Raw genomic sequence first — 12,678 nt, 5'->3', positions numbered from 1 at the left:
GTTTTTAGATCCCTTTCACTAAGTTCATTACAGGTTTTATTCAGACTTTGAAAGAAATATCTCTCAGTCCAGCAATAGCAGGAAGTACTTTGTGAGAATGCCACAGTTATTTTTTGTCTCCAGTATACATTTGTTTTAGAATATAGTTTTAGAAGAAATGTATACAAAATGTTACTTTTCCAGTCTTGTGGCTGTAGGAACTGGTGTATCTGAATTTACATCTGTTTGTGTGTTTGCAGGAAAAACGGATCAGCTCCCTTGATGCAGCTAACTCTCGCCTTATGAGTGCCCTCACCCAGGTCAAAGAGCGCTACAGCATGCATAACCTTCGCAACGGCCTCTCACCTACTAACCCCACCAAGCTCTCTATCACTGAGAATGGTGAGTTCAAGAACAGCAGCTGCTGATTAGCCTGCTTGCACCTGGTGAACGGTGCTAGCTCAACCACTGGCATCAGTTAGGACTAAGGTGCAGTGCCAGTGGCCATGTTCTCTGACTACTATATAAAATCCTTCAAGGAATGTCTGGTTACAGTGTATATAGATTGCATCTTGCATTGAGCTTGTACAGAAAAGAAGCAAATCAGTTAAAGAGTTTCAAATTAGTTTAGAGATGTACTGTCCACTTTGCTTCATTTATTTTGTTTTTAATATCAATAGTACCATACATGAGGGTTACGATTTCAAAAGATTTTTAAGTATTGTTTAACTACAATATTATATATTGAGGATATGTACATATCATCTAATAGAACTGTTTTAAAGGAATGTGCCATAAAGCACATAGAACAGGTTTGTAGCTCTTATTAACAATCAAACAGAAGGTGGTTTTATGCACTCAATTTTATAGCTCATAATTTCTTGGTTTTTGCTTTCCAGGTCTTTTTATTTTGTTGTTTTGTTTTGATTTACTTTACTTTAATATTATCTGATTTAATGTCAAGTTCAAATCAAGTGGCTGGATGGGGGGTGGGGGTTTATATCAGCTTCACACCAATGAAAAAAGTCAACAATAATTTGTGAGTTAATGGAGAAGTTCATTTATCTGTGTTTTTCATCCTGCACTCTATATGGCAGATATCCGTATGTACTTTTCATTCATCCCATGTAATTTTCAACATCCCATTCCATTCTATGAAGCCTTTCAACAAGATTTTGTAGTATGGATTTATGAATTTGCTCATTCAGCAACAAAATCATTAGTGCAAACATGTACTGGTGTCTGATTTGTTTCAGTCGGTGTTCAGTTGGGTTGATGACAGGGTGCTGTGCAGAACACTAGCATGCCTAGACAGGAACCACTTTGGATGAGGTGGTCAGCTGTTTGCATACTGTCAGCCATATAGTGTGTTATGTTTTCAGATTTGCCACTCTGGTGTACCCCTCTGAATCTAGCACCAGTATTCCCATTCATATCCTAATGAATATATTATCAGTCCTGTCTAAAACAAATTTAACACTCATGCTGCTTTTTATACAGTGGTTCAGACAGATAATCTGTCAATTCAGTTACTTGCAAAACTCCTGTCCTTTTACAATCTTATTTCATGTTTGTCACTGACTACTATTAAACCACACTGTTTGACATAATGGCCTCACTCTGATGTTAACAATATTTTGTATCACATAGACACTGAATGCATTTTGCCGTTGTCAATGTTCTGTAACATTATGACAAGACTGTGAGGAATAAATATGTTTGAGATGCAGTTTTGCAGTTTTTATTTTAAACTGCATTTGAATTAAATGTATTTTATAATAAAAGTGATTTAACACTGTTTCCCCCTTTAAACCAATAAATTTCCTCCTTGTATCAAGTTGGTTAGATCGTTTTTGTGTAAATTGGTTCTTATTAAAATATCACTGTTAGCTGGATCACTTCTGATCATGAACTGAGTATAAACATTCACCTGCCTTGCTATTTAATTTTTATCTCTTGCCTGTTTTTGAATGTTTCATGATGAACTATGAAAAACAGACAATAAAATGTTGTCTGGAATTCTTGACATTCTGGAAATCTGGAATTCTGGAACTATAAGTCAGAACTGTGTGGAACAGTTTGTAAAACTGAGCACTACTTTATAAGCTTTCTAGGCTAGGGCTATAGTTAGGTTAGGGTTAGGGTTATTGTTATGTTAGGTTTGGGTAGGGTTAGGGTAGGGTTTGACAAAACGCTTGACAATAAGAAATTTAATCCATCTGAGTAGTGTATGAAGCTTTGCATGTGACCAAGATGGACCCTGTACTAAAATATGCCCCCCTCTCTGTTATCTGTGCCGGATGCAGAATTGAACTACCTCGGTTGAGGACCCCCCCAGCCAGGTCTCTGATGCGTCGGTCTGTAGGATGAAAGGGGAGGCTCAAGGAGGCTAAGTCAGGGTTCCTCAGTATGGGATGGGAGGTAAGAACCTCCCGGAGGTGGAGGAATACCTGCTCTGTATCCTCGGTCCACAGCACCTGGTCCGGCTGGCCCTTCCGTGTCAAATCTGAAAGGGGGGAAACTATAGAGGAGAAGTTAGGAATGAAGCGTTGATAATACCCCACTAAGCCCAAGATGGCACTGAGATCATCCACTCGGGGGAGGGGATAGCTGTCAAACTCTGATACCTGATTGAGCCTCCGGAAGTCATTGCACAGCCGTAGCATCCGTTCCACTTATTCCTGTATGGCTCCAGGACCCTATAGGGACATTGCCGCACCACCACTACCCCTGGAGGAGTTTGATCTCATGGACCAGCTGGGTGAGTCCCAGCACAGATGAATAAATCTCCCTGGACTGGAGTGAAATCATTTCCTCTCTCCACCAGGGCATGCTATTGGGGATCTGTGACAGGAAAAGCAAGCTCAGAGACAACCGGCACAGGGGCAATACACTTCTTCAAGATGTTAATATGGTAAAGTTGTGTGTCTGAGCACTTACCTGGCTGTTGCAGCTTGTAGTTCACAGGTCCCACCCTCTCGAGGACTGTGTGGAGGACTCGAGGAATTTTGAGACAGCATTAGGGACCAGCAACATCACCTGGTCTCTGGGCCAAAACTCTCGGGGCTGGGCTGGCTGGTTATATGTATGTCACTGTGCCTGTTGGGCCACCTCTAAATGCTCATTGGCGTGTCATAGGCTTTATTAATTACTCCCAAAAATTTGGTGAACACTGTGCTGTATGTGCAATATTAGGAGAGTCATTCTGTGTATTCAGCAAAATGCTGTGCCGAAACAGGCTTGTCATGGGCTAAAGCCCTCCCAATATTGATGCACATGCAAGCATGAGATAGAGGTAGACCTAATCTGAGTCCATTTGAAATTCTTAGACCGTTAACCACAGGACTGGGTCCCATGGGAAGCCAGATATCCAATATTGGTGATTGTGCAGATAAAATGTTGAATTATTGCACAAAAATGTCCTCTGTGTTATCTGATATTCACAGAAAGATGCCCTTCCTAAACCACATGCAGACATTGCATGATCTGAAGCCTAGAAGAAAGACTTCAGGAGAAAGAACTGGAAGGCCAAACGTTGGCTGGGACCATTCCAGATTTTGTTGACTACACGCACTGCTGTGAAATTAGCGGAGAGAGCAATGTGGATCCACGTCAGTCACTGCAAACGGGGTACCAGTGCCAAGCTAGGAATAAAAGGACAAATCAGTTAACCCACTGTTAACAATGAAAAATTAGCTCCTGAGACCATCTGCATTTCTGTCCAGTTACGTGAGTGGCTGGGTTACCCGCACTCACGAGACACAGAGAGGAAAATCACTACAGTATGTTTGGACATTCTGAGTGGTATAGCATGTGTAAAACTATTTCACAGAGAAGAGACAAGAGCACACATTTTCTGGAGATCTTTCCACCTGATTTAGTTCAACCTGACTATACTCTGGCTTGACAAATGTAGATGGATAAATTAGCTTTGCTTAGTTTTATTCTACTCTTCTAGTTAATGAAAAGTCCAAGGGAGAGAGACTAGGGAGAGAGAACAGGAGGCCTATGTTCCTGCCACATCAATGGGATGGCTGTTGAATGCGTTTCCAGCTTCAAGTTCCTGGGGATCCACATCTTGGTGGACCTGTCCTGGACTACCAACACCTCCAGCCTGGTCAAGAAGGCTCACCCTTCTTGACCAGAAGAAAAAGTGCTCTTTTTCCTGAGGACACTAAAGAAAAATCAGCTTTCCTTGGATATCCTGGTGAACTTCTACCGCTGCGCGATAGAACGCATCCTGACCAGCTGTGTCTCAGTCTGGTATGGGAGCTGCTCTTTTGCAGAGTGTAGGGCATTGCAGCAGGTGGTGAAAACCGCCCAGCGCATCACAGGGACTCCACTTCCTGCCCTGGAGGACATCCACAAGAAACGCTGTCTGCGTCGAGCTCGCAGCATTCTTAAGGACTCCTCTCATCCCGCCTATAAACTGTTCTCACTTCTACCCTTCAGCAGGCGTTTCAGATGCCTCTGGACCAGGACCAGCCGAATAAAAAAACAGCTTTTTTCCTAGAGCTGTCTCTTTATTGAACTCTGCCCCTCGCTGGTTATACCGCGTCCTTCATTCTACTGCCAACCTCCACACACACACCCCCCCCCACACACACACACACAGACACACACACACACACACACACACACACACCTCATACTTCATTATTGCACTAATGCACTGTCTACACAAAAACTTATGATCACTTTTGCTCATTTCTCACCCCACAATTAGTTATTGCACTAATGGACTGTTACATAAAACTATGCTCGTTTGAACACTTGCTCTTCTTTTTTTTGTATTGCTGCTCACCATTGCCTTACATTGTATATACCCACCTGATTTCTATTCATAGTAACAGCAATATATTATATTATGTTCATAGTACATATCCCCCTGCATATTTCGGTTATAGTAATAACAATATATTGTTTATAGCACACACCCTTCTGTAAATTTTAGTTTATAGTAATAGACATCTGTATATTATATTCATAGTACATATATATTCATTATTTGTATATTATATTCATAGAACATACATATCTGTAAATTACTGTTTATAGTAATAGCCATATATTTTGTTACAGCACATATCCTTCTGTAAATCTGTATATTATGTTCATAGTACACACACATCTGTAAATCACTTCCATATCACCACCTTATTTAAATCCTGTAAAAAAAACTGTATACCCTGCACTTGCTACTATTGCACTCTGGTTAGACCTAAACTGCATTTCGTTGCCTTGTACTTGTACATGTGTAATGACAATAAAGTTGAATCTAATCTAATCTAATCTAATCTAAAAGGATAGAAACTTTTGGGGACTGTGGGTACATGTGCTTGATAAGATCTGACCTTGCTGAGGTGACTGGGAGGTCACCTAAACACAAATGCACACACATACCAACACACACACATACCAGGCCACACAAGCACCTAGGGTACCTTTGTACCTAGGGTACAAAAGAAAGAGCTGAATCACTAAATTTTGCCTCTTCACTGTTTAGACTTGGCACTCTACACTGTATGGAAGATGCCTTTTGCTGCAGCAAAATAAAATACCATCTTTACTTCTTTGCTTTTACCACCACCTCTGAGTCTGATTGTGTTTTTACATGTACATCAAAACTGCCACCACACGCAATTCTATGAATCTCAGCCCTCTGGCTCGTCAGGAAAGTGGTTTTTCGTGCAACCTTATATAAGCACACATCTGACAAGCTTGAAAAGGGTTTTTTCACCTTAGGTAGGGCACACTGTGTTTATGTCAGAAATCTTGGAATAAAGCTTTTTTACATTATTTTATGGTAAATAATATAAAATATGATAGTTTATATTAAAAACCAATATGTTGATAATAATATAGCGTTCAGCATCAGTTCAGGCAGACTAGCCCCTCCCTGACTAGCTTTCATGGAGCTCATGAAAAGGATGATGAATTCAGAACAGAGCCATACCGGCAAATGTAAATTTTATAAGCTTGCAAATCAAAAATTTAAATGTCAAAGAATTGTCTTTATTTTGACTCAAGTGGTCCTGACTGAAATATGATTAATGCTCGACAAACTGACGATTTGTGGGTGGAATGATCATTTTTATGAAATCTTAGGTATCAGCATGTGTTTTGAATGAATCCCTGCATGCATGTACAAAAGTGCTTCTCAGGAGCTGAAAACGCGATTCCGCGAGTCTTGTTGGAGGAACATCTCAATTGTTCTTACCTCGAGTGCAGATCTATATTTCAGTCTTCTTACACTATCTAGCAATTATATTAAATCACTGAATGTTTATCAATAACTTCACTATTCATCCGCACTCTAGTGGAGAGTCGGCCAAACCTCTCTTCCACACATGACTAGAAAGGAGTAAAACATTGAAGAAGGAGAAAAAATTGATCCATTCAGTATTTTTATTTGGTGTAATCCAGATAATATTGCTTCAAATCCTGATATAACTTCATCCTTTGCTTTGAATTTGTATGAAATACTGATATAACTTCATCCTTTGCTTTGAATTTGTATGAAATACCCCTGGGTTGACCATTCATTCATTCATTCATTTTCTACCGCTTATCCGAACTATTCTCGGGTCACGGGGAGCCTGTGCCTATCTCGGGCATCATCGGGCATCAAGGCAGGATACACCATGGACGGAGTGCCAACCCATCGCAGGGCACACACACACTCTCATTCACTCACGCAATCACACACTACAGACAATTTTCCAGAGATGCCAATCAACCTACCATGCATGTCTTTGGACCAGGGGAGGAAACCGGAGTACCCGGAGGAAACCCCCGAGGCACGGGGAGAACATGCAAACTCCAAATACACAAGGTGGAGGCGGGAATCGAACCCCCAACCCTGGAGGTGTGAGGTGAATGTGCTAACCACTAAGCCACCATGCTCCCCTGGGTTGACCAATTTAATCCAAAAATACTTTAGGATCAGGTTGGTAGGTTCTTTTATCTCGCTTTTTATTTTCATTCAACTGTATCATATTAACCTCCGAATTAGTCTTACCCTAGTGCATATTCCTTTTCATCTCAATAGTATAGAGCCTAGAAGGTGTTCTTTTCCACAAACAAAAAAATCACCTGCTACTACTATCGTCTGATCCTTATATTTTTTATTGAGGGTGGTGTTATAGTTTCATTCACATAGTTTTCTTCAGTAATGTTAATTCCTTTCCTTTTGTATTTTAAATGTTTTTTTATTCAAATCCTAATGTGTGCACCAATCCCCAAAGGGGATTAGATCAAAGTAGTTATCCATAATAGGTAGTGATTTGGGCAGCATTCACAGCAAGAGAGGCAGGTATGGATAGTTATTCTCTTGCTGTGAATGCTGCCCATTTGTACCATTCATTATTTTCTGCTGTTCACTATAAAGGATCTGAATCATTATCCTTTACATTTATATTGCTTACATGATGTGACAATCAAGTGCTTCTGCACTGTTTGGATTGGTTATGGACTGTGTGTGGTTGCTGCTTGCCTGGAGATATTATTAAGTTATTATTGGGTCTGGTTGAAGGCTGGAAAATTAATTGTGGGGAAGCCTGTTTGGAATTATATGAGGGGGTACTGACTATAGCTTGATTTATCATCAGGAATATGACAAGCATCAGACATGCCAACCAACTTGTTTCCCTCATTTTCCTGCTTACCTTCTTCAACACCTCCTCCAAGGATTTCAAGACCTTGGACTTTATTATTCTGGGATGCTGGCCTCTCCTCTCCCCCTTCTCTTTTGGCACTTACTTTAGTAACTCTTCTACAATGATTCAAATGATACCACATGGTTTTGCCTTTCACCTGGACCGCTGTTGGAGTGGCTGCTTTGACTTTGTAGGGCCCTCCCTTCTGGGTTCGTTCCACTTCCTCCTGAACACTCTCAGATATATTCGGTCTCCTGGAACAAGTAGGCACGGAGAGTCTGCCTCCTCACTTGGTTTTCTCCTGCCCATAGATAGCTTTATGTATTGCAGTTAGTTTTTTCATATACTGTAAGACCTAAGTTCCAATTGCAATTGCTCTAGTGGAGGTTTTTTATAGGGACCTTTGCAATATGGCACAGGCATGGGTCGACCCGTAAGCATTTCATGCAGGGTTAGGTGCATGCTTCTGTTAGTTTGCATGTGATAGCTCATTAGTGCAAGGGGTAAAGCATCAATCCAGTTAAGTTTAGTACTTTTATAGATTTTGTTAAGTTTGGCCTTGTGGGTACCATTTATCCTTTCTACCATCCCTTGTGATTGTGGATGGTAGACACATGCTAACCTTTTGTAAGGAATTTCTCATCTGTCGCCTGGACAGGGTAACCCTCTTTCATCTGCCGCCTCGGCAGGATAACCTTAAATTCAGCCTCTCGTTCCTCTGCTCGATTTCTGTTCTCCACAAGGCCTTGGGGAAGTCTCAATGAAACACACACGCGTCAGTCTTTCAAAGAGAAGTTCCAAAGTTTATTAGGAAAAGCAGGAATATATAGTCGTACAAGAAGAGGGAGGGTGTAGTGGGTGTGTGTGTTGGTATGTGTGTGTGCATCTGTGTTTAGGTGACCTCTCAGTTACCCCAATAAAGTCAGATCTTATAGGGATGCGAACCTATACTTCCCTTAGTTCCCATGGTTGGTAACATGGAATGATTATGTCAGGGCCATCTGTTTTAAGACCAATTAGGGAACAAGAGAATTAAGGGACAAGAGTGCGTTTGTGTGTGTGGGGGAGAATGTATGTGTGTGTGTGAGAGAGAAAGAACAATGTGCTCTTTACTGCAACATTATCAGAAAAGATTGCTTTATACAATTATTCTCACACCTTTGCTTTATTCTCAGATGTTGCAGTACTTGCTTTACAGTTTTCTGAATGAATGCCGAACCATTATCTGAATGAATCTCTGATGGAATGCCAAATCTAGGTATCACTTCCCTTGTGAGGAATTTGATAACTGTCCCTGCCCCCTCATCTGCAGATGGTACTGCTCCTACCCATCTACTAAATCTGTCTATTATTACAAACATTTTGTCTTGCCTTGTACTCGCTTTATCATATCCACATAATCCATCAGTAAGTGTTTAAATGCCCCTTCTGGTACTGGTAAATGGCCTATAGATGTCGCTGTCCCTTTCTTAACATTATTCTTGGCACATATTTCACATGAGGATAGAAACTCATCCACACTGGCCTGTAAATATGGAGACCAATACTTTTGTTGTTTGATTTTTCTTATAACCTCCCCTCTTGCACAATGGTCAAATCCATGAGCACCTGGAATCAAAATGTTTAAGGGTGCGGTGGGTGCAATGATTTGACCTTCATGTAAATGCCAAATTCCCTGTAATTGGAACAGGCTGGAGTTTTTTTTTTTGTTTGTTTGTTTTTCACAATTTTCACAAGCAGTATATATGACATACCAAATTAAACAATAAACAATTATACCAGCTTAAGATATCAAGAAGCAAAATGTCGTACATGAATGTATGACATATTGCAAGTATACAACAAAAAACAATGAAACCAAACAAAGAATCAAAAAAATAAATTAAATTAATAAATATTATTAAATTTTGCATCCCAGTATTCCTCTTCCTTATTCCTACAAGTCTAGAGGTCTACAGAGGACCCAGAATCGGAGTTAACCGATTATGCCCCAGGTCTCATAATAGAGTGTGAATCGTCCTATACAAATCTTCCCTTGAAAATAAAGAAAGAAATCTTGTACTGGTTGGGGGATAGTCAATAACTGGCCTCCATGTCTGGTCAAACTTTGTGCTGTCTCCCCTAACCACTGCCGTTAGACTTTCCATAGGTAGAACTTTAAAGATTTCACGATACCAAAGTGACACCGATGGGGGCTTAGTATAAATCCACATAATCATGATGCATTTCCTTGCAAGTAGAAAAGGCTTATTGCAAAGCAAAACCCCCTTAGCATCTAAAGCAGTATCTTTTGGGGGGGTAGGCCAAGTAAAAAGAACCCAGGGTCCTTATTAAAAGGTATTTTGAAGATTGCGCCCAACTTGCGTGCCACATCAGCCCAAAACTTTGAGATAACTGAACATTGCCAGAGGCAGTGTATGAAGGTCCCCAATTCCTTCTTGCATTTATTACACAGTGGGGAGTGCTTTTTATCCATCTTATGTAGTGTGTGAGGGGTAATGTAAAGTCTAAGAAGTATTGGGTCTCAGCCAGTCTGTTACACGGGATTTTGTATTGGGCCTCAGCCAGCCTGTTACACATGAATGTTTTTCTAATATAGCAGCATATAGTGCGATTTTATGAACTGACTGGCCCAACCTGATTCCCTGGATATTTGAATGTTTTCTGATAGTCTCTGCAAGGGGTTCTAGAGCCAGGGCAAAGAAAAGAGGGGAAAGAGGGCAGCCTTGTCTGGTGCCTCGTCCTAACGAGAAAGGAGGGGAGCGGAGCCCGTTAGTAATCACGCAATCAGTTGGGGCACAGTAAAGCGTTTGTATCCATTTAATAAAATCTGCACCTAGATTAAATTTAGATAGCACTTTAAACATGTATGCCCATTCTATGTGGTCAAACGCCTTTTCTCCATGTACATATCTGTTAAAGGTTCTGAGATCAATTCATACATCATAAATCATTTTATATAGAACTCTGGACCAAACCCGTCAGGTCCTGGGGCTTTACCCCCTTTAGGGATTTATTTGCATCCACCACTTCTTCCCTTGTAATTGAACTATCCAAATCTGCCTTCTCAGCCTCAGAAAGGAACAGAAGTCCAATCTGTTCTAAAAATGAATGGCAATGATTCTCTGAAGCACCTATCTTAGATGAGTATAACTTCTGATAAAATTCTCTCATTATAGAATCAATTGGTTTTGAATCATGAGCTGTACTGTCCATATCTTTGAAGAGAAAAGAAGAGATTACGTTTGTATCAGTCCTCTAATAGACCCTCTAATATAGGCCTTCACTGTCACTGTCTTCACTGCCATAAGAGTGATGGGTCTGTATCAGGCAGCTTGTTGGTATCTATAAAAAAATATCCATTCTTTATCAAGAAACTCCACAAATATTGGGGCGCTAATCAGAGAAGGTTGAAAACGGCAATGCCGGGAGGCAGGGTTAAAATAGGGTGGGGAGGTAGATGCCAGAACTGAGTTGTGGTCCGAAATAGCACATATCCCTATATTGCACTGCTTCACTCTGTCCATGATTTGCCTGGATACTAAAATAAAGTCTATTCTAGAGGAAATTTTATTCGGATAAGAGTAAAATGTAAAATCCCTAGTTTTAGGGTTTGTAAATCTCCATGTATCCAGCAGGCTTATATCTTTGCAGAATTGGTTCAATCTAACAGTTTGTCTTGAAGTAGTATGTTTAGAAGGACTGTAATCTAATTCGGGCTCAAAAACACAGTTAAAGTCTGCCCCGAGAAATATGTGATTAACCGAAAATTATGATACATCAGGAAAGATCAGGAAAAAAAGCAGGTTCGAATGTGTTAGGGGTATAAATACTTCCAATAAGCAACCTTACCCCAGAGTTTGCCTAAAACAAGAATATATCGCCCCCTTGTGTCTTTTTTCCTGTCTTCAAGCTTGAAATGCAACTTTTTGTGTATCAGGATCGCTGCCCCTCTACTATGAGAATTAAATGAAGAGAAAAATACCTGTCCGACCCAGCCTCACCTCAATTTTAAATGTTCTATGTTAGTCAAATGTGTTTCTTGTAGAAAGGCAATCTGGGCCTGCTCCTTTTTGAGATAGAAATAAATTTAGAAATAAATAAAGAAATAATTTTCTGTCTTTTGTTAACGTCGTTAAACCCTTTCACATTTAATGAAATAATCTTAATATCACTCATCGTCCAATGTAGAACCAGAAAAATGCATTAACTGTAGGTAGGACTTTAAATTCCAGCTTCATAGGGTATAAGAGAGGCCTTGGGAGTAAACAGTATGAATGTCTTAAATCTACAAACAAAAAAAAATAAGTTCTTCAGCAAAACGGCAGTGAAAAACACTAAAAAAAGAACAGAAATGAACCTGTAACGGGTTGCCAACCGGTTTGTGATGAAATATAAATTAAAATCCACATTAATAGACAAGAAGAAGAACATAAATCAGTATGTATTGCACATCCTTTATATATTGTGTAGGTCCCTTACAACAGTTGTGACTGTAAATCGAAAACTCAGTCAGGAGGTTAAATACAGAGGTCATGCCTGTGTACCACTGTTATGATCAGACCTGCTCAGAAACAGTAACACAATGGGAGTATTCAGAGATAAAGTCAAGGCCTAGACATAATGAAGAATCAAGGCAAACCATATAAGAAGGCCTTGGCATCCTGCAGACTCTGTAAAGAGTATTTTCTGCCCTCATGTGTGAGACAGAGAACTGCCGGGAATTGCATAGTAAAGTGAATGTTACGTTTATTCACACCCTTGCAGACATTGTTGAATCCTCTGTGTTTTTTCTTTAACCCGCGGCGATAGGTCCTGATGAATAAAAACTTTCTTCTGTCCATCCACTACCTTCCAGTGACCTTTCGCTGCGTCCAACTCCAGCACTTTCGGCAGCCATGTCGCAAAAAACACAGTCGGTTGAGAGCCTTCGTAGTCCTCTTTCGGGCCCATGATTCTTATATTGTCCCGCCTTGATCTATCCTCCAAGTCATCCACTTTTTTTGACAATGCACACATCAATTATTTGGTTTCCTTTGCC

At 40.3% G+C, this 12,678-nt stretch overlaps 1 protein-coding gene across 5 annotated transcripts in view; it reads left to right on the top strand.

Annotated features, from left to right (window-relative positions):
- The window catches only part of rasal2 (RAS protein activator like 2), a 55,310-nt gene extending 53,494 nt beyond the window's left edge, over nt 1-1,816 (top strand). For all 5 annotated transcript variants that reach the window (XM_060873944.1, XM_060873943.1, XM_060873941.1 and 2 more), the window contains one exon: nt 240-1,816. In XM_060873944.1, the coding sequence (XP_060729927.1) occupies nt 240-407 (168 nt within the window). In that variant the 3' untranslated portion in view covers nt 408-1,816. The remainder of the gene's footprint in view (nt 1-239) is intronic.
- Nucleotides 1,817-12,678: the final 10,862 nt, after the last annotated feature.

Source organism: Tachysurus vachellii, chromosome 7 (genome assembly GCF_030014155.1).
Source record: "Tachysurus vachellii isolate PV-2020 chromosome 7, HZAU_Pvac_v1, whole genome shotgun sequence".
Taxonomy (NCBI): domain Eukaryota; kingdom Metazoa; phylum Chordata; class Actinopteri; order Siluriformes; family Bagridae; genus Tachysurus; species Tachysurus vachellii.
The sequence above is the reverse complement of the archived record's forward strand: the minus strand, read 5'-3'. Positions and strand labels throughout refer to the sequence as shown.